Genomic DNA, 27,104 nt, shown 5'->3' on the forward strand with positions numbered 1-27,104 from the left:
CACTTCCTGGGGTACCAGCGTAACAGCTGCGCCGTACCCGGCCTGGAACGCGAAGAGGTTATTCTGCGCATGGGCACCGTATTAGGTGTTGGGCGGGGTTGAAAAAAAAAAAAATGGGAGTATGGCGCATGCGCATCTTCCCTGGGAAACAGGCGCCCGAAGGTTCTGGGCATGCGTATCCGCTGGGAGGCGGGGCCTAGAATTCTCGCGGGCGCGGCCCCCCCCACCCATCGTGCGGAGTGTGCGCATGTGCCGGCTCCCGGCGAGGGCGAAGGAAGGGTCCACTCGGCGCATGCGCGTTGCCCCGGAGACGGGGGGCCCCGGCACTGAGACGGGGCGGCAGAGCGGCCGCAGGCTGGTTCCGGGCGCGGGGCATTGTGGGATCGCGGCGGTGCCAGGAGACCCAGGGGGGGCCCGGTAAGCTGCGTCTCTCGGTGGCCGCCATATTGGCCCCTCAGGCCCGCGGGGAGCGCCGGGACCTTGGGCCGGGACCCCCCATTGCCCCCCCCGTCGGGGGCCCGAATCCCCTGGGCCGGGACCCCCCATTGCCCCCCCCGTCGGGGGCCCGAATCCCCTGGGCCGGGACCCCCCATTGCCCCTGGGCCCTGAATCCTGGGCCGGGACCCCATTGCCCCCTCGGGGCCCTGAATCCCTGGGCCGGGACCCCCATTGGCCCCCTGTCGGGGCCCTGAATCCCCTGGGCCGGGACCCCCATTGCCCCCTGTGGCCCTGAATCCCTGGGCTGGGACCCCCATTGCCCTCCCTGTCGGGGCCCTGAATCCCCTGGGCTGGGACCCCCATTGCCCCTGGGGCCCTGAATCCCTGGGCCGGGACCCCCATTGTCCTCCTCGGGGGCCCCGAATCCCCTGGCCCGGGACCCCCCATTGCCCCCGGGCCCCGAATCCCTGGGCCGGGACCCCTCATTGCCCCACCCCGGGGCCCAGAATCCCCTGGGCCGGGACCCCATTGCCCCCCGTCGGGGGCCCTGAATCCTGGGCCGGGACCCCCATTGCCCCCGTCGGGGCCCCGAATCCCCTGGGCCGGGACCCCCCATTGCCCCCCATCGGGGCCCCGAATCCTGGGCCGGGACCCCCATTGCCCCCTGTCGGGGCCCTGAATCCCTGGGCCGGGACCCCCATTGCCCCCTGTCGGGGGCCCCGAATCCCCTGGCCTGGGACCCCCATTGCCCCCGGTCAGGGCCCCAAATCCTGGGCAGGACCCCCATTGCCCCCTGGACCTGACTGGGATCCTCAGGGACCCCCCCTGGGGTCCCTCCCCCCATTAAGGACTCTCTAAGGCCCCCCCAACCAGGGTCCCCATCCCCCACAGAGCCCCCATTCAGGCCGCCCATTGACCCACCTGGGCATGGCTGGGGCCCCCCACAGACCCCTGAGCTGGGTCGAGGGAGCCCCCCTGAGACTCCCTGGTGATACACCCCACGGGCCCATAGAGAGACACCCCCCCCCCCCCCCCCCGGGGATCCTGCCTCGGCCCTGTGGGCTCTGTCCGGCTGGGGACAGCGCCAGTCACTCGGGGGGGGGCGGGGGGAGTGTCTCAGCCCAACTCCCTGCTTGGTGCTGCATAAATGTGCTCTCTGCAGCCCCCCGCCCCCAAATCTCACCCTCCTCTCGCATCACGGTCGGGGGGGCTAAAGGAATCCAGCCCCCGTGTTGGAGGGAGACGGAGCCTGTGCCCCGGTTCTGCGTGGCAGGTCTAGTGGTTACAGCGGGGGGAGGGGCAGCTGGGGGCCAGGACTCCTGGGGTCTCTCGCGGCCTCTGCCACTGCCAGGCCATGTGACAGCGGAGGGGCGAGTCCCTTCTCCGTGCCTCAGTTTCCCTCCTCTGAAGTGGGGCCCAGGGTGAGGTACATGCGACTCCCCTGTTGGGGTGAAGGTACATCTGGCGCGTGCAGGCAGAGGGGCTCAGCATGAGCCTGGGGGGTGGATGTCCTAGCGGCCGTGGCCCCCAGCGGGCGGCTCCCTGGGGCAGACGACGGCCTGCGTGGCTCCTGGCGTCGGGCTGACCTGGCCACCGGAAGGGTGAAGGCCCCATGCAGGTGGCTGGCTGGCAGCGTGCCATGGCCCGGGCGGAGTTGCCCCATCTCCGTGCCATGGCTGCTGTCAACAGCGTCGGTAACAACTTGAGGGGGCGGGCGTTTCTGGTACCTGGGTGACAGAATTCCTAACCCATGTATTGCGGGATGGGGGGCAGGAAATGGGGGCCCGGGGCCTGTCCACTCTAGGGGGCACCTGCTCCCACCTGGCCCCAGGGCAGGGACTGGCTGGCTCGGGGGTGGGGGGCAGGGAATGGGGCCCGGGGCCTGTCCATTCTAGGGGGCGCCGGCTCCCACCTGGCCCCAGGCAGGGACTGGCTGGCTCAGGGGGGCAGGGAATGGGGCAGGGGCCTCTCCCCTCTAGGGGGCGCTGGCTCCCATCCGGCCCCAGGGCAGGGACTGGCTGGCTCCGGGGGGTGGGGAATGGGGCACAGGAGTCTTTTTCTCTCCAGTCGGGGCCCCCATCATTAATCACGTTTCATTCACCAGTGCCCAGGCTCTGATGCGCTAGGCGCTGCACAGGGTAGCACAGTCCCCCGCCCAAAGCACTCAGCAGCTAAATCCTCCTGCTAGGAGCTGAGACCTGCCGGTGGGGTCAATCTGGAGTGACTCCTCTTCCCCGCACAATCCAGTTCTGAAATTGGAGTGTAATCAGCGTAACCTCAGCGTGTCTCCAGCCCTCCCCTCTTCTTTTCATTCGCCACCCGGACGGGCTTCTGTGGCCCCGTGCCAGGCGGGCGTTATTCTAAGATAGCGACTGTTCGACCTTTGCTGTTAGCTGCCAGCTCAGTGCTGGGCCGGGGAGCCCCAAGTTCACCGTGGAAGGGCCAGGGTGCAGGGCCTCGGTTCCAGCTTTGGACTCACCCATGGCGGTGCTGCTGGGGCCGTTCTGAAGGGCAGGGAGTGGGGGGAAGCTCATGACCCTGCACCAGGGAGGCTGGGTCCCTGCCCGGCTGAGATCGGGGCCCCGTCGTGCCGGGCGCCGCCCAGACCCAGCGAGAGAGGGTCCCTGCCCGGCTGAGATCGGGGCCCTGTTGTGCCAGGCGCTGCCCAGAGACAGCCGCAGGCAGGTTCTAGTGTGCACAGACAGGGCTCTGAGGCTAAGGGGCAGTGTGGGGCGTCGCCCCCACGCCGGCGGAGAGCTGGAGGCGGCAGGTTGAGGTTCTGGGGTATGGCCCCCACCTCTCGCACGCGCTCTTCTGCTCTCCCGTCACTGTCTCTCTCCCCTTCTGCAAACCCATTTCCTGTCGCTTCCGTTCCTCTTGTGGCGCCCAAAGCCGGCCGCCCGGGGAAGGACCCAGGCCTCCGCAGCTGTATCTGCTGGCCTCGTGCGTCCCCTGCCCGGCGGGGCCTGGCTGCGCTCTGGAAGGAAGCTGGCTGCCGCAGGGGTAGGGCTCTGAACGGGGGCTGCGTGGGCGGGAGGGGGGCCGGAGCCTGTTCGTTAACCTTGTGGCGATGGCTGTTGGCCTCACCCGGGAGGGAGGCTGGCCTAGTGGCGAGGGCGTGGGAGAGCTGAGTGCGAGTGCCGGCTCCAGGACGGCTCCTGAGTCCACGCTGTGCTGCCACGGCTCTGGCGGGGTCCTGCCTTCATCTGTGTAGGTTCAGGTCCAGGGCTGTGTCTTGTTGTCTGTGCAGCGCCCGGCGCGGCGGGGCCCTGATCTCCGTCAGTGGAGGGTCTCTGCAGCGCCGGCGCGGCGGGCCCTGATCTCAGTCAGTGGGGTCTGTGCAGCGCCCGCACGGAGGGGCCCTGATCTCAGTCGGGGTCTGTGCAGCGCCCGGCACGAGGGGCCCTGATCTCAGTCGGGGTCTGTGCAGCGCCCGGCGCGGCGGGCCCTGATCTCAGTCGGGGTGTCTGTGCAGAGCCCGGCGCGAGGGGCCCTGATCTCAGTCGGGATCTCAGTCGGGTCGGTGCAGCGCCCGGCACGGCGGGGCCCTGATCTCAGTCGGGGGTGGGGTCGGTGCAGCGCCCGGCGCGGCGGGGCCCTGATGTCGGTCGGGGTGTGCAGCGCCCGGCCCCTGATCTCAGTCGGGGTCTGTGCAGCGCCCGCACGGAGGGGCCCTGATCTCAGTCGGGGTCTGTGCAGCGCCCGGCGCGGGGCCCTGATCTCAGTCGGGGGCCCTGATCTCAGTCGGGGTCTGCAGCGCCGCGCGACGGGGCCCTGATCTCAGTCGGGGTCTGTGCAGAGCCCGGCGCGGAGGGGCCCTGATCTCAGTCGGGGTGGGGTCTGTGTAGCGCCCGGCACGGCGGGGCCGTGATCTCAGTCGGGGGTGGGGTCGGTGCAGCGCCCGGCGCGGCGGGGCCCTGATCTCAGTCGGGGGTGGGGTCGGTGCAGCGCCCGGCGCGGCGGGGCCCTGATCTCAGTCGGGGGTCTGTGCAGCCCGGCGCGGGCGGCCCTGATCTCAGTCGGGGTGGGGTCTGTGCAGCGCCCGCGCGCGGGCCCTGATCTCAGTCGGGGTCTGTGCAGCGCCCGGCGCGCGGGCCCTGATCTCAGTCGGGGAGGGTCGGTGCAGCGCGCGGCGGGCCCTGATCTCAGTCGGGGTCTGTGCAGCGCCGGCGCGGCGGGCCCTGATCTCAGTCGGGGAGGGTCGGTGCAGCGCCGGCGTGGCGGGCCCTGATCTCAGTCGGGGTGGGTCGGTGCAGCGCCCGGCGCGCGGGCCCTCATCTCAGTCGGGGTCTGTGCAGCCCGGCGCCGGCGGGCCCTGATCTCAGTCGGGGTGGGTCGGTGCAGCGCCCGGCGCGGCGGGGCCCTGATCTCAGTCGGGGTCTGTGCAGCGCCCGGCGCGACGGGCCCTGATCTCAGTCGGGGGTCGGTGCAGCGCCGGCGCGCGGGCCCTGATCTCAGTCGGGTCGGTGCAGCGCCTGCACGGCGGGCCCTGATCTCAGTCGGGGTGGGTCGGTGCAGCGCCCGCGCGCGGGCCCTGATCTCAGTCGGGTGGGGTCGGTGCAGCGCGGGCCCTGATCTCAGGCGGGGGTGGGGTCGGTGCAGCGCCCGGCGCCACGGGCCCTGATCTCAGTCGGGGTGGGGTCTGTAGCGCCCGGCGCGGCGGCCCTGATCTCAGTCGGGGTGGGTCGGTGCAGCGCCCGCGCGGGCGGGCCCTGATCTCAGTCGGGGTGGGGTCTGTGCAGCGCCCGCGCGGCGGGCCCTGATCTCAGTCGGGTGGGGTCGGTGCAGCGCCTGCACGCGGGCCCTGATCTCAGTCGGGGTGGTCGGTGCAGCCCGGCGCGCGGGCCCTGATCTCAGTCGGGTGGGGTCGGTGCAGCGCCCGCGCGCGGGCCCTGATCTCAGTCGGGTGGGGTCGGTGCAGCGCCCGTGCGACGGGCCCTGATCTCAGTCGGGTGGGGTCTGTGCAGCGCCCGGCGCGCGGGCCCTGATCTCAGTCGGGTGGGGTCTGTGCAGCGCCCGGCGCGGGCGGGCCCTGATCTCAGTCGGGTCTGTGCAGCGCCCGGCGCGCGGGCCCTGATCTCAGTCGGGGTGGGGTCTGTGCAGCGCCGGCGCGCGGGCCCTGATCTCAGTCGGGGTCTGTGCAGCGCCCGGCGCGCGGGCCCTGATCTCAGTCGGGAGGGTCGGTGCAGCGCCCGGCGCGGCGGGGCCCTGATCTCAGTCGGGGGTGGGGTCTGTGCAGCGCCCGGCGCGGCGGGGCCCTGATCTCAGACGGGGTCTGTGCAGCGCCCGGCGCGGCGGGGCCCTGATCTCAGTCGGGGTCTGTGCCGCGCCCGGCGCGCGGGCCCTGATCTCAGTCGGGGAGGGTCGGTGCAGCGCCCGGCGTGGCGGGCCCTGATCTCAGTCGGGGTGGGGTCTGTGCAGCGCCCGTGCGACGGGCCCTGATCTCAGTCGGGGTGGGGTCTGGGTCGCGCCCGGCACGGCGGGGCCGTGATCTCAGTCGGGGGGGGGGTCGGTGCAGCGCCCGGCGCGGCGGGCCCTGATCTCAGTCGGGTGGTCGTGCAGCCCGGCGCGGCGGGGCCCTGATCTCAGTCGGGGGTGGGGTCGGTGTAGCGCCCGGCACGGCGGGGCCCTGATCTCAGACATTCTAACACAAACAGGTTGGTGAGCAGGGAGCCCAGGGGGCACATGACACATGGGCCCTCGTCCCTCACTCCCCCCATGCGCCATAGTCTGAGAGTCGCCCCACTTCCTGTTTGAGAGCCGCTCCCTGCCCCCAGCTGGTGTGGAGCTGTGCCGGTCTCCCCTGCTGGCCCGGGACTGACCAGAGAAGGATATTGACCGGCTAGAGCATCCCTGTAGGAAACCAAAGAGATCTGGGTGATGGGGCGGCTGTCTCCCACCCGGCCCCATGGCTGGGGCTGGCTGGCTCAGGGGGGCAGGGAATGGGCTGGACCCTTGTCGACGTGTTTGGGGGGGGGAGGGTCCCTGATCTCTCCTTTGCCCCAACCTCACCTGTCCAGATCTCTGGGGCGGGGTCTGTGGCTGTCCCACATGGGGCTGAATTCCGGAGCAGGGGGGAGGATTCCGGGGGGGCTTGGGCAGAAGGGGTGGTCCAGGCTGGGGGTTCCCCGAGCCCGGAGTTCATTCGCCGCCCACGCTATGGGGGATCTGTGGCCGCTGACACCCCCCCCCCCCGCATTTCCGTCCCCCCTGCAGGGCGCCATGTTCTGGAAGTTCGACCTGCACTCCAGCTCGCACATCGAGACGCTGCTGGAGCGAGCCGACCTGACGCTGCGCGAGCTGCTGGACGAGGACGATGTGCTGCAGGAGTGCAAGGTGGTGAACCGCCGGCTGCTGGACTTCCTGGTGCAGCCGCAGCACATGGAGGCGCTGGTGACCTGCGTGACCGAGGAGCCCCCCGCCGAGCTGGACGAGCGGCTGCGCTACAAGTGGGTCGGGAGTGAGGGGCACCGGCAGGGCTGGGGGAGCCCGGGGCTGGGCTAGCAGGGGGTGCGGGTCGGGAGTGAGGGGCACTAGCTGGGCTGGGGGAGCAGGGAGCTGCAGGTCGGGAGTGAGGGGCACCGGCAGAGCTGGGGGGAGCCCGGAGCTGGGGGCTGCGGGTCGGGAGTGAGGGGCACCGGCAGAGCTGGGGGGAGCCCGGAGCTGGGGGCTGCGGGTCGGGAGTGAGGGGCACCAGCTCCCCTCCCAGAGCTGACTGGTGCTAATGTCCCATCCCCCGCAGGTACCCCAGCGTGTCGTGCGAGATCCTGACGTCAGACGTGAGCCCGATCACGGATGCGCTGGGCGAGGACGAGGGGCTGCTGCGGCGTCTCTACGGCTTCCTGCAGGGCCACGGGGTCCTGAACCCGCTGCTGGCCAGCTTCTTCAGCAAGGTCATGGGCATCCTCATCAACCGCAAGACAGATCAGGTGCGCCGGGCGGCCGGCCCCAGCCTCCCCCTGCCTCGGTTTCCCTTCCACCTGCCAGCGCTAGGGGCCGGGACTGGCTCTCACGCCACCTCTGTGCAGCGTCTGGCACGGTGGCCCCCCGATCCCAGCCGGGGTGTGTGCATGGGGGGGTGTTACCATAATCCCACTAATAGCCTGGCAGTAGCTAGGCCCCGAAGCTGGGCTGGCCCCAGTGGTGGGGAGTTCCCCAGGCTAACGGGGGCTGGCCCGGACCTTGCAGATTGTGGCCTTCCTGCGCAAGAAGGACGATTTCGTGAGCCTGCTGCTGCGGCACATCGGCACCTCGGCCATCATGGACCTGCTGCTGCGCCTGCTGACCTGCGTGGAGCAGCCGGTGCTGCGCCAGGACGTCTTCAATGTAAGGGCGGGGCTGCCTGCTGGCCCCGCCCCTGGACACCCAGGGCCCCGCCCCTTTGTGCCTGCTGGCCCCGCCCCTGGACACCCAGGGCCCCGCCCCTTTGTGCCTGCTGGCCCCCCCCCTTTTTGTCTGCCAGGGGGGCCCCTGCTCCGTCTCACTTGCTACCCTGTGCCCAGCCCCACATCCTGCCCCACACTTGGCCCTGCCCCTTTCCCCAGGCCTCGTTTTCTACTCCAGGGCTGCTCCAGGTTCAGCGCACGCCATTGCTAGAAGCTGCCGTCCCCTCCACCCATGGCCAGCCCTGCTTGCTGCCCCCCTGGCAGGGAGAAAGTCACAGCGTCTAGCCAGGCTGAGACAGAGGGAAACCCAGCCCCATAACTAACTCATGGGGGGGCCCAGGGCTGGGCTAGCAGGGGCTGCGGGTCGGGAGTGAGGGGCACCGAGACATGCTGTTCCCTTCACAGTGGCTGAACGAGGAGAAGATCGTGCAGAGACTGATCGAGATGATTCACCCCTCGAAAGACGACAATGTGAGCGGCTCTGCGCGGCCCCCGCCTTGGGGGGCGGGACACGGGGAGGGGGGACAGCTATGGGAGGGGAGCTCTCAGCCCCCCCACTCTAACCACTCGACCCCACTCCCCTCCCAGAGCTGGGGAGAGAACCCAGGAGTCCTGACTCCCGCTGCTGCCAGCCCTTACTGGCAATGGGGGTCCGTCCCTCTAAGCCGGCAGCGCCGATGGGGCGTGGGCAGAGGGACGGGTCCCGCCTCCCCCAGCGCCCCAGTAACTGGGTCTCGTTTCCCCCCCACCCCCACCCAGCAACATTCCAACGCCTCCCAGTCCCTGTGTGACATCATCCGACTGAGCCGGGAGCAGATGATGCAGATCCAGGACAGCCCCGAACCCGACCAGCTGCTGGCCACGCTGGAGAAGTGAGTGCGGGGCTGCGGGTCGGGAGTGAGGGGCACCGGCAGGGCTGGGGGGGCTAGCATGGGGCTGCGGGTCGGGAGTGAGGGGCACCGGCAGGGCTGGGGGGGTTAGCATGGGGCTGCGGGTCAGGAGTGAGGGGCAGGGCCCCCTTGGCTGGGGGGTGGTGTCCCGGCCCTCCCAATATCAATGCAAGTTAACGATGGCGAAGCAGAAGCATGAAGCTCCCAGACCATGAGCCAAGGACCCTCACCCAGTGCTGAGGTGCAGCCCCTCTGGAGCGGGGGGGGCGGGTCCCCAAGGGATGGAGTGTTTGGGGACCCCCCCAACCAGGTGTTGAGAACCCAGGGATCCCCTTGCCCAGCCCTCCGGACTGGGGTGGGGTGTTTGGGGACCCCCCAGCCAGGCGTTGGGGAGCCGGGGATCCCCTCGCCCAGCCCCCCTGACTGGGGAGGGGGCGGGGTGTTTGGGGGCCCCCAGCCAGGCGTTGGGGAGCCGGGGATCCCCTCGGCCAGCCCCCCTGACTGGGGAGGGGGCGGGGTGTTTGGGGACCCCCCAGCCAGGCGTTGGGGACCCGGGGAGCCCCTCGCCCACCCCCCCTGACTGGGGAGGGGGCGGGGTGTTTGGGGACCCCCAGCCAGGCGTTGGGGACCCGGGGAGCCCCTCGCCCACCCCCCCTGACTGGGGAGGGGGCGGGGTGTTTGGGGGCCCCCAGCCAGGCGTTGGGGAGCCGGGGATCCCCTAGGCCAGCCCCCCTGACTGGGGAGGGGGCGGGGTGTTTGGGGACCCCCCAGCCAGGCGTTGGGGAGCCGGGGATCCCCTCGGCCAGCCCCCCTGACTGGGGAGGGGGCGGGGTGTTTGGGGACCCCCAGCCAGGCGTTGGGGAGCCGGGGATCCCCTCGCCCAGCCCCCCTGACTGGGGAGGGGGCGGGGTGTTTGGGGACCCCCCAGCCAGGCGTTGGGGAGCCGGGGATCCCCTCGGCCAGCCCCCCTGACTGGGGAGGGGGCGGGGTGTTTGGGCCCCCCCCGCAGGCAGGAGACGGTGGAGCAGCTGCTGGGGAACATGCTGGCGGGCGAGCGGGACGAGTCCGTCATCGTCAGCGGGATCCAGGTGCTACTGACGCTGCTGGAGCCGCGCCGAGCCAGGTGACGGGGGCGGAGCCGGTGGGAGGGGGTGGGGCCAGCCGGCCCCCCCGCCCGTGCTCACCCCTCGCTCTGCCCCCTGCAGGTCCGAGGCCGGGGGGATGGGCAGCTTTTACTGCCCCCTGGAAGGGCAGCTCGAGCTGGGGCCTCTGGGCTCGGACGGCAGCGCCTGCCAGGCCAGTCCCAGCACCCTCCTGGCGCTCAGAGGTTACCTCCGGGACTTCCACCAGCTGCTGATCGACCCCCCAAAGGTAACGGGCCCCCGGACTCCTGGGTTCCGTCCCTGGCTCTGGGAGGGGAATGGGGATGAGTGGTTAGAGCAGGGGGGCTGGGCCCCCGGACTCCTGGGTGCTGTCCCTGGCTCTGGGAGGGGAATGGGGACGAGTGGTTAGAGCAGGGGGGGCTGGGCCCCCGGACTCCTGGGTTCCGTCCCTGGCTCTGGGAGGGGAATGGGGATGAGTGGTTAGAGCAGGGGGGCTGGGAGCCAGGACGTCACTGGCTCTGGGAGGGGAGTGGGGGCTAGTGGTTAGGGCGGGGCTGGGAGCCAGGACTCCTGGGTTCCGTCCCTGGTTCTGGGAGGGGGGTGGGGGGGCGCAGCCGCCCGGACGCCTGGGTTCTCTCGGCTGTGCTAACCCCGCTCCCGCAGCGCCCGGCCCTGCAGATGACGTGGGGGCTGCTGGACCCGCCGCTGGGGAACACGCGGCTGCAGGTGGTGAAGCTGCTGGGCAGCTCGCTGGGCGCGGGGGACGCGGGGCTGCAGGAGGAGCTGCTGGGCCTGGACGCCCTCAACACCATGCTGGTGAGTGCCGGGGGCGGGGCTCAGCCAATGGCATGGGAACGGGGGCGGGGCTCAGCCAATGGCATGGGAACGGGGGCGGGGCTCAGCCAATGGCATGGGAACGGGGCGGGCTCAGCCAATGGCATGGGAACGGGGCGGGCTCAGCCAATGGCCTGGGAACGGGGCGGGCTCAGCCAATGGCCTGGGAACGGGGGCGGGGCTCAGCCAATGGCCTGGGAACGGGGGCGGGGCTCAGCCAATGGCCTGGGAACGGGGGCGGGGCTCAGCCAATGGCATGGGAACGGGGGCGGGGCTCAGCCAATGGCATGGGAACGGGGGCGGGGCTCAGCCAATGGCATGGGAACGGGGGCGGGGCTAACATGGACCAGCCCTGGTGTCAGAGCCAGGGGCCTTCTGCCCTGGGGTCCTGCCCCCTCCCCCCCTGCCCCAGGTCAGAGCCAGGGGCCCCTCTGTCCCCATGTACCCAACCCCCCCCCCGCCCCGCCCCAGAGGGGCTGCGTCCCAGCGCCAGGCGAGGGGTCCCCGCGTACCCAGCCCCCCGCCCCACCCCAGAGGGGCTGCGTCCCAGCCCTGGCCGAGGGGTCCCCGTGTACCCGTCCCCCCCACCCCAGAGGGGCTGCGTCCCAGCCCTGGCCGAGGGGTCCCCGCGTACCCAGCCCCCGGCGGCTCAGCGCCATGGCCAGGCTGGTGCCCGGTGTCCCTTGCAGACGCGGCCCCGAGCTCTGTCTCTCTGTCTCTCTCTCTCGCCCAGGACCTGTATTTCACCGACACCTACAACAATTTCCTGCACGCCCAGCTGGAGGCGTGTCTGAGCACCCTGCTGCGGGCCGGCGCCCCCCCCGAGGACTCGCAGCCCCCCCCAGACAGCCCCGTCGTCAAGCATGTGAGTGGGGGGGGGGCGGTGGGGAGGGCTCGAAGTTCCGGGGTGTGGGGGGGAGAGAGCCTTCTTCCTCCAAGGTTATAACTGGCTCCAGGGATAGAACCCAGGAGTCCTGGCTCCCAGCCCCCGTCCCCCTCTAAACCACTGGACCCCACCCTCTCCCAGAGCCGGGGATAGAACCCAGGAGTCCTGGCTCCCAGCCCCCGTCCCCCTCTAAACCACTGGACCCCACCCTCTCCCAGAGCCGGGGATAGAACCCAGGAGTCCTGGCTCCCAGCCCCCGTCCCCCTCTAAACCACTGGACCCCACCCTCTCCCAGAGCTGGGGATAGAACCCAGGAGTCCTGGCTCCGCGCCCTCCCCCCCCCCCCAACCAGCACTGCCTCCTGCTCCCTTAGTCAGTGGTGGGTCCTGTCTCTGCCCCGCCCGCCCGTGACCCGCTGCCCCCTTCTCTCCCGCCCCTGCAGCTGCTGCAGAAATGCCGCCTGGTGCAACGAATCCTGTCGGCCTGGGAGGAGAACGAGCAGACGCAGTAAGTGGTGGGTGGGGGTGAGGAGCGAGACACCCCCACGACAGGGGGGAACCCAGGAGTCCTGGCTCCCAAGCCTCCCAGAGCCGGGGAGAGGGGAGGAGCCCAGCTCTCCTGAGCCCTGTGCTGGGGTGGACACTGAGAGCGCCCCCTAGTGCCCAGCCCGGAGTGACGCCCGGCCCTCGGGTCCCGTTGCAGGGCGGCCGGAGGCCAGCGGAGGGGCTACATGGGCCATCTGACGCGCATCGCCAACGCCCTCGTGCAGAGCTCCGAGAAGGGCCCTCACGTCGCCCTCGTGGGGCAGCTGCTGAAAGGTAGGTGCCTGCGGGGGGCGCTGGGCCCAGAACCGGCCCCACGGCTCCCAGCTCCCTGCCTGGCTGTGGGCCTGCGGTGCCTCTTAGTGGGCGCTCAGTGGGGCACCCTGCAGTGGGGGTGTTCCTGCCCCCCCCCAGGGACTGTAGGGGGTGGAGAGGGGCTGGGGCGCCCTGCGCTGGGGGTGTTCCTGCCCCCCCCAGGGGCTGTAGGGGGTGGAGAGGGGCTGGGGCGCCCTGCGCTGGGGGTGTTCCTGCCCCCCCAGGGGCTGTAGGGGGTGGAGAGGGGCTGGGGCGCCCTGCGCTGGGGGTGTTCCTGCCCCCCCCAGGGGCTGTAGGGGGTAGAGAGGGGCTGGGCGCCCTGTGCTGGGGGTGTTCCTGGCCCCCCCCAGGGGCTGTAGGGGGTGGATAGGGGCTGGGGCGCCCTGCGCTGGGGGTGTTCCTGCCCCCCCCGGGGCTGTAGGGGGTGGAGAGGGGCTGGGCGCCCTGTGCTGGGGGTGTTCCTGCCCCCCCCCCAGCACCTGTAGGGGGTGGAGAGGGGCTGGGGCTGTTCCCTGCCCCCTGGGGCAGTGTGTGCGTGGGGGGGGGCTGCCGCCCTTGGGGGGCGCCATCTCACCCCGGTGCCCCTGCCGTGGCAGAGCTGCCGGAGGAGGAGCAGGAACAGTGGGAGAAATTCGTCTCGGGGCCCCTGGCAGAGACCAACAAGAAAAACGTGGTGGATCTGGTGAGCTTCCCCCCCCAAGCCCCACAGGCCCATCCTGCCCGGGGCTACCCCCACATCTGTCCCGCTCTCAGCGCCGATGCCAGCCCCCCGGGCAGCCCCACGTGCCCGCTGGCTTCCTGCCCCATGCCGACCACCGCAGAAGCCGCGAGCCATCCTTGCTCTAGCGCCAGCCCCGGCTTGTAGCAGGGAGTTCCGCCGGCTAACGCCGGAAGCTCTGTCACATGTTCTGAGGGACCCACGTGGCCGGTGCTGCCCCCCGTAGCTGGGAGGTGTCGGGGGGAGGGATGGGACTCGTGCCTCCCCCGCCCCCCCCCGTACCATGACCCTAAGAAGCCCCGTCGCCCCCTACAGGTGAACATGCACAATCTGCACTCGTCCAGCGACGACGAGGAAAACGACCTGAAGGAGTTTAACTTCCCCCAGGAGGCCGTGCTGCAGCAGGTGGGTCTGCCCCCCCCCAGAGCCAGCCGCATCCCAGCGCACGGCGAGGTGTCCCCGTGCCCCACCCCAGAGGGGCTGCGTCCCAGCGCCGGGCGAGGGGCCCCCGGATACCCAGCCCCCCTGTGCCCGATGCCCGCCCAGCTTCTGTCTGTCTGTGTCTGTCCATCCTCGCCAGGCCTTCGTGGATTACCAGATGCAGCAGGTGACGTCGGCCTTCATCGACCACTTCGGCTTCAACGACGAGGAATTCGGGGAGCAGGAGGAGAGCGTCAAGTGTGTGTCTGCCCCGGATGCCCCCCGCTGCCCCCCGCTCGGGGTGGAGAGACCCGCTTGGGGGGGGGGTGCACTGGGGAACAGGGCCACTAGGTGGCACCAGATCCACCTTCTCTGCTGTGGGCCAGGACTCCTGGGTTCTCTCCCCAGCTGTGCCGTGACTCCTGCACCTTTCGGGGTGACCCCCCCCCGGCTCATTCACACTAACTGGGGGTTCTGCGCAAACGAACCCCTGTGCTTTCCGGGGGGGGGTGCTGAATGTGTGTGTCTAACCCGGCTTTGCACACGGTGCCCCGTCGGCCCCCTCGCTAACCCCCTGCCTCCCCGGGGACCCCCACGTGGCGGGGGGCTGTGTGACGAAGTGAGGGGAGTCCGTGCCAGGCTGACACCCCATAACCCCCCTCCTTGGCTTCCTGCCTCCCCGGAGACCTCGCGTAGAACAACGGGGCAACATCACACACACCCACCCACCCACACCCACACACACACACACACCCTGCCCGTTGAGCAGCCCCCCAGGAACCCCCGAAAACCCCCTCAGCTTCATGTCTTTGCTTCTCTTTTTCTCTCCGCTGCCTCCAGCGCCCACTTCCGCCAACTCAAGAGGTAACAGCCCCCCGCGCCCCCCTCCCAGACCCCCGGCGGGGGCATGTCACAGCAGCCTGACCCCTCCCCATCCCCAAGAGCAAGGGGGTGGAGAGGAGACCCACATTTCAACCCCCCCCCGGCCCCCTGCCATCAGGGACTCAGCTGGGCATGGCTCCAGGCTGCGCGGGGTTAACCGTCCCAGCAGCCCTTGGTGGTTAGAGCCGGGGGGGGGGGCTGGGAGCCAGGACTCCTGGGTTCTCTCCTGGCTCGGGGAAGGGGGGCTGGTGGTTAGAGCAGGGGGGTGGCTGGGAGCCAGGACTCCTGGGTTCTCTCCTGGCTAGGGGAAGGGGGTCTGGTGGTTAGAGTGGGGGTGCGGGGCGCTGGGAGTCAGGACTCCTGGGTTCTCTCCTGGCTCTGGGATGGGAGTGGGGTCTGGTGGTTAGAGTGGGAGGGTGGGGGGCACTGGGAGCCAGGACTCCTGGGTTCTCTCCTGGGGAGGGGAGGAGAGTGGGGTCTGGTGGTTAGAGCAGGGGGGCTGGGAGCCAGGACCCCTGGGTTCTCTTCTGGGGAGGAGGAGGAGGGGTCTGGTGGTTAGAGTGGGGGGTGGGCGCTGGGAGCCAGGACTCCTGGGTTCTCTCCTGGCTCTGGATGGGGCTGGGGGGCTGGTGGTTAGAGCGGGGGGGGCGGGGGCGCTGGGAGCCAGGACTCCTGGGTTCTCTCCTGGCTCTGGGAGGGGAGCGGGAGTCTAGCAGCAGCCCCTGGTCTCTTCCCAACGCTTGTGGGGGGGGGGGGGTGGCCAGCGGCTCGGCCCCCTCTCATGGTGTGTTCTCCGTTCCAGTGCCCCCTTCGACAGGACGGGCAGCCTGAGCTTCTCGTTGAGCGCCGACGATGACAGTGTGAGTGTCGGCCCCGGCTCTGCGTCCCATCCCCACTGCCCCCACTACCACCTTCCCCAGCCCCACATCACCCCCCCACACCTCTGCTGTGCTCGGTACCCTTCCCCCAAGAGCTGCCCCACCCCCACAGTGCCCCCTGTTCCCAGCATCGTCTCGCTGAGCACCGATGAGCAGCACGTGACCGGTCCCCGTCCTGTCCGGCCGCCCCCTTGTGTCCCCCCCGTCGTGCCCCCACCCGGCGCCCTGACTCTCTGCCCCCTCCCCCCAGCCCAACTCCAACCTGTTTGAAGTCTGCTACAAGGAGCGGATCCAGCAGTTTGACGACGACGACTCGGACGGGGAGGACGCCTGGCAGGAGAAGGAGCTGGGCTACTCCGGGGGGGGGCCGCAGCCCACAGGGCCCAGGTACTGGCCCCCACTCTGACCCCAAGGGGGCAGGCACGGGGCCTCCTGTTCTCAGGGGCAGCCAGGACGCCTGGGTTCTCTCCCTGCCTCTGGGAGGGGAGTGGGGGCCAGTGGTTGGGGCAAGGGTGGCTGGGAGCCAGGACTCCTGGGTTCTCTCCCCAGCTCTAGGATAAATACCAGCTTGGATGAGCTCAGGGATGGCAGGAAGGGGACTGGATACCAGGGTAGATGGGCCCGGGGGGCTGGCCTGGGGGCAGGGGGGGGGGGGGGTCCCGGGGTAGTTGGGCCCGGGGCTGGCCTGGGGCAGGCAGGAGCGGGATACCGGGTAGATGGGCTCATGGGGCTGGCTCTGGGGCAGGGAGCTGGCGGGTTACCTGGGTAGATGGGCCCGGGGGGCTGATCTGGGGCAGGGAGCAGGCGGGTTACCGGGGTAGATGGGCTCTGGGGGCTGATCTGTGGGAAGGGAGCAGGCGGGATACCGGGGTAGATGGGCTCGGGGGGCTGATCTGTGGGAAGGGAGCAGGTGGGATACAGGGGTAGATGGGCTTGGGGGCAGGGAGGGGTGGGATACCGGGTAGATGGGCCCGTGGGGCTGGGCTGGGGGCAGGGAGGCGGGATACCGGGTAGATGGGCCCGGGGCTGGGCTGGCAGGGCGCGGGATACCGGGGTAGATGGGCCCGGGGGGCTGATCTGGGGCAGGGAGCAGGCGGGATACTGGGGTAGATGGGCTCGGGGGGCTGGGCTGGGAGCAGGGAGCAGGCGGGATACCGGGGTAGATGGGCCCGGGGGGCTGGCCTGGGGGCAGGCAGGGAGCGGGATACCGGGGTAGATGGGCCCGGGGGGCTGATCTGGGGCAGGGAGCAGGCGGGATACCGGGGTAGATGGGCTCGTGGGGCTGGCTTGGGGGCAGGGAGGGGGTGGGATACCGGGGTAGATGGGCTCGGGGAACTGATCTGGGGCAGGGAGCAGGCGGGTTACCAGGGTAGATGGGCTCTGGGGGCTGATCTGTGGGAAGGGAGCAGGGTGGATACCGGTAGATGGGCTCGGGGGCAGGGAGGGGGTGGGATACCGGGGTAGATGGGCTCGGGGGGCTGATCTGTGGGAAGGGAGCAGGTGGGATACTGGGGTAGACGGGCTCATGGGGCTGGGCTGGGAGCAGGGAGCAGGCGGGATACCGGGGTAGATGGGCCCGGGGGGCTGGCCTGGGGGCAGGGAGGGGCGGGATACCGGGGTAGATGGGCCCGGGGGGGGCTGGCCTGGGGGCAGGGAGCAGGCGGGATACTGGGGTAGATGGGCCCGGGGCTGGCCTGGGGCAGGGAGCAGGCGGGATACTGGGTAGATGGGCCCGGGGGCTGGGCTGGGGGCAGGGAGCAGGCGGGATACCGGGGTAGCTGGGCTCGGGGGCCGGGGGGGGGTGGGGTGCGGGGGTAGATGGGCTCGTGGGGCTGGCCTGGGGCAGGGAGGGTGGGATACTGGGGTAGATGGGCCCGGGGCTGGGCTGGGGGCAGGGAGCAGGCAGGATACCGGGTAGATGGGCCCGGGGCTGGCCTGGGGGCAGGAGCAGGCGGGATACCGGGTAGATGGGCTCTGGGGGCTGGGCTGGGGGCAGGGAGCAGGCGGGATACCGGGGTAGATGGGCCCGGGGGGCTGGACGGGGGGCAGGGAGGGGGCGGGATACCGGGGTAGATGGGCCCGGGGGCAGGGAGGGGGTGGGATACCGGGGTAGATGGGCTCGTGGGGCTGGCCTGGGGGCAGGGAGGGGGCGGGATACCGGGGTAGATGGGCCCGGGGGGCTGGCCAGGGGGCAGGGAGCGGGCGGGATACCGGCGTAGATGGGCTCTGGGGCTGGCCTGGGGGCAGGGAGGGGGCGGGATACCGGGGTAGATGGGCCCGGGGGGCTGGCCTGGGGGCAGAGAGGGAGCGGGATACCGGGGTAGATGGGCCCGGGGGGCTGGCCTGGGGGCAGGGAGGGGGCGGGATACCGGGGTAGATGGGCCCGGGGGGCTGATCCAGGCCCGTTCTCCCCCACGGCAGGAGCCGCGGCAGCACGGACAGCGAGGGCAGCCGGGACTCGGAGGAGGAGGAAGACGCGGGCGGGGGCGAGGAGGGCGGAGGCGGCGGCGGCGAGGCCGAGGGTAAGACCCCAGTGGAGAATGAAGTGAATCCAATGGGGTGGGGGGGAAGGGGGCGGGGCTGGCTCTGGGTTGGCGGGTGAGGTCTAAGTAATGTATGTAAATGAGATGGTGCATAGTCATTAAAAATGCAGCTCAAGGCCTCGCTTCCCGGCTTCCGGGTGGTCACAGACTCATCGACTTTGAGGTCAGAAGGGACCATTAGGATCATCTGGTCCGAGCTCCTGCCCAGCGCAGGCCGCAGGTGGTGGCAGCCCGAGCGGCTGTGCCCGGGGGGTGCCGGGGGTCGCCCGCCGGCACCAGGGAATCGACCCCGCTCTCTGCTCTCCCTTCGCAGGGGCCAGCCCTGACCCGGAGCCTGCAGAGGCCCCCGCTCGGCCCCCCCCCAGCGGCGGGGTGGACACTGGAGTGGCCGTGTGGGACAGGCCCGGCTCAGACGCCTCCCGCCCCCCCACGGAAGGGAGCTGGGCCCTGTTTGCAGAGGCGCTCTCAGCGCAGACCAGGTGAGACCCAACCCCCTCCGCCCCCCACGGGGCGGCCGCATCTCCATTGGTCTCTGGGGGGGGCTGGCACTAGCTGCTGTGCAAGATGGGACGTCGGGGTCGATGGGCCCGCAGGGCAGGGCCAGGGAGGGGGCGGGACGCCGGGGTCGATGGGCAGGGCAGGGGGGTGGAGGGGCGGGATGGGGGGGTGGGGTGGGGAGGGGAGGGGCAGGATGCCGGGGTCGGGGCCGGCAGGGCAGGGCCAGGAGGGGTGGGTGGATGGGGGTGGGGAGGGAGGGGCAGGGCTGGGGGCAGGAGGCCCGGGTTGAGTGGCCCATGGGGTGGGGCTGGGACTGGGGCGGGGGGGGGGGGTCGATGGGGAGGAGGGGCGGACGCCGGGTCGATGGGCCCAGCGGGCAGGGCCCGGGAGGGGGTGGGATGCCGGGGCCGATGGGGGCGGGGCGGGACGCTGGGGTCGATGGGCCCACGGGGCAGGAGGCCGGGGTTGATGGGCTCGCGGGGCGGGGCTGGGAATGGGGCGGGGGCGGGGCGGGGTCGATGGGCCTGTGGGTCTGACCCAGTTGGGGGCGTGTTTCTGCAGCCTGTCAGATGCCCCGTCAGGCTCTGCCCAGGGACCCCACCCTCAGGAACCGACAAGCAGCAATGTATCTTCAGGGGGAGGTGAGTGTCACCGCGGCAACCTGCCCCCGCTGCCCCCAGCAGTAACCCCTGGGCTGGAGCCCCAGGGTGGCCGTGGGAGCCGGAGGGGTGGGGGTGGGTTGCATCATCCTTCCACAACCGGCCCCCGCAGTGGGGGTTGCTGGGGCCGGCGTGGGGATGGATCTTGAGCCTGTGGGTCTGAGCCGGGGTGGAGGTGGCTGGGCCTGTGGATCGGGGCTGTGGGTTGAGAGGGCTGTGGGGAGGGTTGCTGGGTCTGTGGGTCTGAGTGTGGGGGGGCTGGGCCTGTGGATCGGGGCGCTGTGGGGGGAGGGTTGCTGGGCCCATGGGTCTGAGCCGGGGGTGAGGGTGGCTGGGTCTGTGGATCTGGGCTGGGGGGAGTTGGGCCCATGGGGATGGGTGGGGCAGGTGGGCCCCTAACGCCCCCTCTCTCCAGCAGCCCCCCTGGAGCCCCCCCGTGCGGGATCGCCCTGCGAGAGCAGCGACCTGGCGCTGAACGGCCAATCGGCGCCTCCGCCCGGCCCCGCCGCAGCCAGGCCGAAGTAAGGCCGGGGGCAAAGGGGAGGGGCAACGTGGGGGGTGGGGGGGAAGGGCGCCCTAGGACAGGGCTGAACCCCGGCCTGGGGGTGGGGCTTGTGGGGTGGGGGAGGATCCAGCCCTGGCCCCACCCCTCACCCAGCTGTTTCTCCCCCCAGCACGGAAGGGGCCCCCCTATCTACCTCTGATGCCCCCCAGCGGCTCCCGGGGGCTGCGGCCGCCCCGAAGGCGGAGAACGGCGCCCCCCAGAGGCAGCAGCAGCCAGCAGCCAGGTGAGCCCTGACCCCCCAGCTAGTGGGGGGGGATCTGCTGGGTGGGAGGGGCTCAGTGGGGGGGATCCCCCTCAGGATCTGGGGGGAGCTCAGCCTGTTACCTCATCATGTCCTGTGCATTGGGGGGGCGTTAAATTGGCCCAAGCTCCACCCCCCCAGGCTGGGGAGATGGGCCCTGGGTTGGGAGGTCCGGGCAGACGGGGGAGTCCCAGGTTTGGGAATTGGGGGGGGGGGGGGCACATGATGGAACAGTGGTGACACCCACCCCCGTCTCTCTCTCCTCCCCAGATAAGGCTCGCGGAGGGCGCCTGGGGAAGCTGCTGATCGTGGGGGGGCTGGGGGGAGCCCCCCCTCCCGAAGCCCGGCCCGCCCAAGGAGAGCTCATTCCCGCGGGGGGGGGGGCAGTATAGGACGGGGGGGTCACAGTCCCCCCCATCACAGGATGCTCATGGCGAGATGGCTGGGCGCCCCCCCAGGGAGGCTGGTGTTTGCCCCCCCCGGCATGGCCCCCCCCCCCCTTTTTGCACTGAAATCGGCGGCTGAGCGACGGAATTCAAAGCGAATCGTTCGGATAAGTGACTCTGGGAAGCACTAACACCCCCACTGGCCCCCACCTCCCATGCCGGCCCCACCGTGCTTCCAACCCCGAGGTTAGCGGCCCCGGGCCCCCTCCAGCTTGCCTTGTCTGGGGCCCAGGCACGGGAAGGGGGCCCCTCACACAGATTAGATCCCCGCAGTTCCAGCATAAGCACAACCCCAACTCTTCCCCGCCCTTCTGTGTCAAGTCCAGGGCCTCAGCCTGGGGTGGGGCTCTGCCCCGAGCCCAGCTTAGTTGGGCGGAGGAAGAAATGCTGGAGGGAGTGGGGGCAGGACTAGGAGCCCTTGGGGTGGGGCCAGGAGTGTTGGGGGCGGGGTTGGGCATGGGTAGGCGGGGCCCGAGGGGATGGTGAGTGTGGTGGGTTGGGCTGGGGGTGTTGGGGGGGCCACTACAAGGGAGGGGTGGAACTCAGGGCTGTGGGGCAGGTCCCTGCGCCCGCTGGTTCACTGACCCCTTTAACCTCACGTTTTCCACTCCCCATTGTTATTTATTTCCCTGGCCTGGGGGGCTGGAGGTGTTGGGGGGCAGAGATGGGTCACGCCCCAGGAAACGGCACCAGCCGGTCAGAGGTAGTTCCCCTCCCACCCCACCCTGGCTGCTTTTCAAGGGGGGGGGAGAGGGGATCCAAACAGCCCCCAATGCCCCCCCCCCCCGACTCAGTAACCTCCCTTCCTGGATCCCACTGCTGGCACCAGCTCAGACTACAGCCCGTCTGAGGGGGTGCAGGGCCACCTGCCCGCCCCCTCCATGGGGCCTCCAGACACCTCCAGCTGTGTCGTCCCGTTCTCCCCCCCAACCCCCACGGAAGGTCTAGGAGGAGGAGGAGCTGGGCCCCAGCCCAACCCCCACTCTGATGGTCTCCCCTCCATATGCCCCGGTGGGGGGGGGGTTAACTCTGTTGACCCTCCCCACATTTGGGGGGGGTATTTGGGTACAGAGGGGCAGCTCCCTCCCCCACGGCATGGACCTCAGGTCCCTCAGCCTCCCCAAACCCACCCTGTAGCAGATCTGGCGGGGGGGGGGGCATACGGTACGGAGGGCGGGGTCTCTTTCCCTCCCCACCCCAGGGGATTCAGGGCCCTTCAGGAGTGGGGGAAGGTTTGCGGGGACCTAGGAAGTTCCCTGCCCCCATAGCTCAGGCTGTAGGGCATGGGGGGCTAGGGGTCCCCCACCAATCAGCAGGTGTTGGTTGAGGGGCTGCCCCCCTCCCCTCCCCTCCCCTCCACACTGATCTTCCCGGCCTCTCCAGAGAGGCTCTGCATTGCACTAGTTTTGGGGGGGATCCCAGGTGCTTGGGGGGGGGGCGAGGCTGGAAGGGAGGCGTGGGGTCTGATCCTCCCTTGCACAAAGAGACTTTGAAACACCCCGCACGGCCCCTGGCTGGGGGCAGACGGGGCCAGACGCCGGGCCAGATGGGCCCGTGACGCACCTTTCTCCTTTGGAAAAGCACTGAATTGCCCCCTCCCCAAGTCAGCAGTAGCCAACAGTGATGTCCTGGTAGCCACCCCCCTCCCCCGGCTACCCCTCTAGTGGCAATATTTAAAAGCTCTTAAACAGGAACCAAATCAAGTGGCCTTTTGGGGGTTGCCCTGGGGCCTCCCCGGCCGGCGACCGTCCCCCCTGTGCCGTGGGTCCCCGGCTCGTCTCTTTTGTTATTCCGAATGAAAATAAAAACCAATGGTTAAAGCCTGAGCCTGCCGCGGCCTCCTTCCTGGGGGTGTCAGGCGCCCCCGGGGCGGGGCTCTGCTCTGCTCGGCTCGGCGGTGAGATCCCGCGGCTGCCCCGGCTCTGCAGCTCGCTGGCACAGCAGACCCCGAGAGACCCCCAGGGCCGCAGACTCTGGTAAGGCACCAAGGCGCAGTGATCGTTCCCTCTAGCAGGACCGCCCGGGGGGGGGGATTTACCCCAGGCTCTGCAGGGGCCCCTGGAGCAGGGTCCTTCACTCCCTCCGGGGGCCCTGGAAAACTCTCGCGGGGCCCGGGCCCCCGGAGCTTCTTCCGCTCCAGGTCTGCGGCGGCGGCGGGGCCCTTCCGCCCTGGGACCCGCCGCCAAAGTGCCCCGAAGACCCACGGCGGGGACAGGGGGGGCCCTTCCGCCCTGGGACCCGCCGCCGAAGTGCCCTGAAGACCCACGGCGGGGGCGGGGGGGGGGCCCTTCCGCCCTGGGACCCACTGCCATAGACCCCAGGCCCCCCGAATTCTCTGGGCGGCCCTGCCCTCTAGACATTACTCTACAGGACGTACTACGAATATGTCAGTGGTGGGACTTTCCCCTGCCCCCAGTCGCACAGAGACGCCGCCCCAGGGGTGCAGCCTTCTACGCAGGTACAGACACGTTACACATCCCCCCTGACGTACTGAGGGGCAGCCCCCCCCCACGCCGCACGGTGCCGCCTCTCACCTCGGACGTGTTGGTTCATGGGCTGGCTCAGCCTGGTCCTCGTTATGTGTGTGGCGTGTGCGAGGCTGGGACCCCCCCCCGATCTCGGGGGTCCGGGACCTTTCGGGTCCGTCTCTCTTCGCAGCCTCAGCCCTTGCCGGCGGCTGGGAGCAGGGCCGGCCTCGCTCGCAGCTTCGCTTTGCGTTATGTGAGCCAAGTCTTGCCCATGACTTTAGTTCAGGCCTCGTACTGGGCCTCTGCCAAGGGTTTGTATCTCAGGGCCTCCTTGCTACGGGGCGGGGGGGCCCCGGGGATCACACCCAGGAGCCCGCTCCTCCACCCCCCCTGAGCCCTGCTCCTCCCAGCAGCTGCCTCCCTGTTATCAGCTGGTGCTGGGCGGAGATGAGGCGGGAGAAATCGATTTTGTCTCTTCCGGCCGCCCCCCCCCGGTCTTATCTCTGGCTCTGTTGAACCCACGGGAGATGAAAGTCCAGGCGGGTGCCTGGAGTTGGAAGCAGCAGCCAGGGTGCGTCCCGGAGCCGCTGGCCCTGCACCATGGACATTCTCGAGACGGACGCCCGCTACCGCCGGAACATCGCGGCTGATGTAAGGGGGGGAAACTGAGGCACAAACCAGGGACGAGCGGGGGGAGGGGGGACAGAGACTCTCAGTGGCCTGGCTCCCAGTTCCCTTCCCCCAGCCCTCCTCTAAGCCACTGGGCCCCACTCCTCTCCCAGAGCTGGGGAGAGAACCCAGGAGTCCTGGCTCCTAGCCCCGCCCCCCTGCACTGAACCCCAGTGCCCTACGTGTGTCATTGTGCTGCTGTTACGGCTCCTGGGACTGTGAGCCGGTAAATCGAGGCGGGATTTCCCTGCAGCTGTTTCCACTTCGATTCGCACCGTTTCCCGTAGCCTGCCTGAGTTGGGGGCGGTGCTGGCCCCAGAGGGGAAGGGAAGTGGGGCTGGTAGCGGGATCAGCGCGGATAGCCCTGATCGCAGTGACGGCGTGGGTGACCTTGAGGGCACGATATCAGTAGGTTTCAGAGTTAACGCCCTGTTGGTGTGAATGGGGCACGCGCATGGCAGACTTGAGGGACAATTAGGAGCAAAGTTACCTGCCTCTTCCTGCCCGGTCGCCTGGTGCTTAAATAGTTACCAAGGGTCTAGGGCCAGCTGCACAATCAGGAGGTTTCAAAATTAAAGCTGGTACTTTAGCATCAATAGGAGCAGAACTTCGCCCTTTGACCAAGCAGCTTTAATTTGCTCTTCCTGCTAAACAGTGGAATGGTTGTTAAATTGTGCAGTTGGTAGGTTTCAGAATGAACAGCTGCTCGGGTGAGTGGGCCTGGGCCCAGTTTTTACTTTGGCTGGGTGGATGTTTTAGGGTTGGTGTAGGGTTCAACTGGAAATTCCTGGGGAAAAGCTCGCTCGGCTTTGAAACTGGGAAGCGGTGGCTGAAGTGATGCCGTCAGTAGCTTAGCGCCAGGAAAGGGGCTGGATCAGGAATGGGGTCGGGGATAGGGCAGCCGTAGCGGGATGTTGCCGTGATTTGCTCTGGCAGCTGAATTACCAAGAACGATGTGTTACATGAGAGCCGTAGGTTTCAGAGTTAACACTTCATTGAGGTGAATGGGTGGGGGGAAGGTGTCACTTCCCTGCCCCACTGGGATAAGGTGCCAGGAGATGAGCTGAGTCGATTTAGCTAGAGTATCTTGGTGGTGAAATAGTTAATAAGGCTGGTCTCATTTGGGTTATCAGTAGGTTCCAGAGTTCACGAAAGTGTCATAAAAAGGGAGTTACGTTTCCAGTTCCAATCATTAAAAGGCTGTAGACAGTAACTCCTCACCTAACGTGGTCGATACATTCCTGAGAAATGCGACTTTATGCCAAACGATGTTAAGTGAATCCAATTTCCCCCCCAAAAATGAACGTCAGTAGAGGGGTTCGGTTCCAGGGAAATTTTATTTCACCAGACAGAAGCCGTGACAGACGGAGACAGTATAAGTTTTAAACAATTGAACACTGGACCCAGCGACGAATGATTGTGAAGCCTGGGAGAGGTGATGAGTCAGAGGGGGGATATTTCCTGGGGGAGGCCTGGCTGCTAAATGATGAACTAACCAATGTTAGGTGAGTCACTGGGCACTGGGTTATCAATAGGGGAGCTAGTGATCTGCATTGATTGTATTCAGCAGGCAGTCAGTAGTTTTCAGTGTTAACACCGTGAAATAACCAACAGGATTGTTGGTAACAACAGATTGTCATTAGGTTTGGAGTTAACATAGCACAATAACTGTCCAAACCCAATTTATAACAATCGATATGTCTGTTATTTCCCCCGTTAACCCTGAAACCGAGTGACACCCCGTTTTCCAACCCTTGTGTCAGTAGGTTTCAGAGTGAACACAGTGAAATAGCCAGACTGTACATTACTGTGGACTCGTAGTGATAGGTGTCAGTTAATACGATGGCAGTTAACAGGCTTATGCTTACAGAGGGGGTCATCAGTAGGTTTCAGAGTTAACACGTTGGTCTATTAGCTTTGGAGCATGAGTAGTCCTCAGAGTGGGAAATGACACGTCACTCCTGTCTGAGTCACATGGTATTGTTCCCTGCTCCCTGATTGGACCGAGGGATAGTCGCCATGCCGGGTGTGCTGTGCTCTCCCTAGTGTAGACGGGCCCCGGCCGTGTCCATTTCCACCCCCCTCTGCAGGCCAAGAGCCGCCGCCTCAAGCTGCTGCCGTTCCTGGCCTCCTGCGGCCTGTACTTCACTCTGTGGCTGCCGGAGCCCAGCTGGGTCAGCGCCGGCGTCAAGAGCCTCCCGGTCCTGAGCCTGGTCTGGTTCCTGACGGCCCAGGCCTGGGGTGACGGCGCCTGGACCCCGGCCGCCCGCCGGATCTGCTGGGGGCTGATGTTCTCCAGCGTGGGAGACGCCTGCCTGGTCTGGCCCCACCTATTCCTCCTAGGTACGGAGTCAGGAGTGAGGGGCCAGGGCTGGGCTGGCAGGGGATGCGGGTCGGGAGTCAGGGGCACCGGCAGGGCTGGCGGAGGGCAGGGCTGGGCTGGCAGGGGCTGCGGGTCGGGAGTGAGGAGCACTGGTGTGGGGGGGGAGGGGCGGCGGCAGCCCAGGGGTGGGGCTGCGGGTCAGGAGTGAGGAGCGGGGGGGATGGGAGGTGGCACCCAGGGGGCTGTGGGTCGGGAGTGAGGAGCACCGGTGGGGAGGCGGTGGTGCCCAGGGGCTGCGGGTCGGGAGTGAGGAGCACCGGTGGGGAGGGGCGGGAGGGCTGCGGGTCGGGAGTGAGGAGCACCGGTGGGGGGCGGTGGCGCCCAGGGGCTGTGGGTCGGGAGTGAGGAGCACCGGTGGGGAGGGCGGGAGGGGCTGCGGGTCGGGAGTGAGGAGCACTGGTGGGGGAGGGGAGGTGGCGCCCAGGGGGCTGCGGGTCGGGAGTGAGGAGCACTGGTGGGGGAGGGGAGGTGGCGCCCAGGGGGCTGCGGGTCGGGAGTGAGGAGCACGGCTCTCTGACGCCCCCCTCCCCCGCAGGGATGGTGGCCTTCGCTCTGGCTCACGTCTGCTACATCTGGGCCCTGGGCCTGCGTCCCGCCCGCCCCTGGCTCCTGCTGCTGCTGGCGCTGGGCTGGGCCGGGGCCTACGCGACGCTGTGGCCCTGCCTGGGGGGCCCCTACGTGCCGGCCGTGGGGGGCTACAGTGCGCTGCTGGCGGCCATGGCCTGGCGGGCCCTGGCCCGGCCTCCCCCCCACCTGGCCGTGGCCACCGGCTCCCTGCTCTTCATGGCCTCCGACCTGGTCCTGGCCTGGGACCACTTCTGCGCCCCGGTGCCCCAGGCCCGGCTCGTCGTCATGGGCAGCTACTACGCGGCCCAGGGGCTGATCGCAGGCTGGGCCCCCCGCGCCAGCCCCCGCTGGAAGGAGACCTGAGCCGGGCACCCGCCACCTCTGACCCCAGGGGGCAGCCGGCAGGTGGCACCCGCGACCTCTGACCCCATCAGCGCCAACCCGCCTGTGACCCCAGCGACCTCTGACCCCTCAGCATCAACCTGCCAGTGACCCCAGCGACCTCTGGCCCCATCAGCAACAATGTACTGTTGACCTCTGACCCCGGGCCCAACGAGAACCAGCTGACCTGGGTGTTGGGTCCTTTACCTACGACCTTGTGACCTAGGAGCGCCAACCTGCCCAACCAAGGACCTGGAAGTAATTGCCTTGACCTTTGACCCTGCTCATTTGTCAGCAGGCCCAATTACAGCTTATTTGGTGACATGCGTTGTCCGATGTGGGCCGGGGGGGCGGTGGCTGCCCCTGGCGGGAGGGGGCGGCTGGGACAGGAGA

The 27,104-nt window shown here is 69.1% G+C and overlaps 2 protein-coding genes across 6 annotated transcripts; both read left to right on the forward strand.

The window, feature by feature from the left end:
* The first annotated feature begins 126 nt into the window (after window positions 1–126).
* PPP6R1 (protein phosphatase 6 regulatory subunit 1) lies at window positions 127–20,401 on the forward strand. 5 transcript variants are annotated; one of them, XM_039509961.1, is made up of 24 exons: window positions 127–417; window positions 6,655–6,887; window positions 7,181–7,367; window positions 7,627–7,764; window positions 8,229–8,294; window positions 8,583–8,695; window positions 9,723–9,836; window positions 9,919–10,084; window positions 10,480–10,632; window positions 11,384–11,515; window positions 11,979–12,043; window positions 12,239–12,354; window positions 12,990–13,075; window positions 13,427–13,516; window positions 13,692–13,789; window positions 14,372–14,395; window positions 15,216–15,273; window positions 15,542–15,678; window positions 17,713–17,813; window positions 18,148–18,313; window positions 18,894–18,973; window positions 19,410–19,512; window positions 19,666–19,779; window positions 20,068–20,401. In XM_039509961.1, the coding sequence occupies exons 2-24, from the start codon at window positions 6,661–6,663 to the stop codon at window positions 20,069–20,071; spliced, it is 2,538 nt and encodes an 845-aa protein (XP_039365895.1). In that variant the 5' UTR covers window positions 127–417; window positions 6,655–6,660; the 3' UTR covers window positions 20,072–20,401. The 5 variants fall into 5 exon arrangements, with proteins under 5 accessions (XP_039365895.1, XP_039365891.1, XP_039365896.1 ...); XM_039509957.1 differs by having other exon boundaries at window positions 128–417; window positions 19,407–19,512; XM_039509959.1 differs by lacking the exon at window positions 127–417 and adding an exon at window positions 1,872–1,893 and having other exon boundaries at window positions 19,407–19,512.
* A 2,701-nt stretch (window positions 20,402–23,102) lies between these two features.
* On the forward strand, window positions 23,103–27,015 carry LOC120388349 (lysoplasmalogenase-like). The gene is made up of 3 exons (XM_039510141.1): window positions 23,103–23,362; window positions 25,471–25,723; window positions 26,299–27,015. Exons 1-3 carry the CDS (start codon window positions 23,312–23,314, stop codon window positions 26,691–26,693), a joined length of 699 nt encoding a protein of 232 aa, XP_039366075.1. The 5' UTR covers window positions 23,103–23,311; the 3' UTR covers window positions 26,694–27,015.
* Window positions 27,016–27,104: the final 89 nt, after the last annotated feature.

This window comes from Mauremys reevesii, linkage group 22 (assembly GCF_016161935.1).
Source record: "Mauremys reevesii isolate NIE-2019 linkage group 22, ASM1616193v1, whole genome shotgun sequence".
In the NCBI taxonomy this organism is placed as follows: Eukaryota; Metazoa; Chordata; order Testudines; family Geoemydidae; genus Mauremys; species Mauremys reevesii.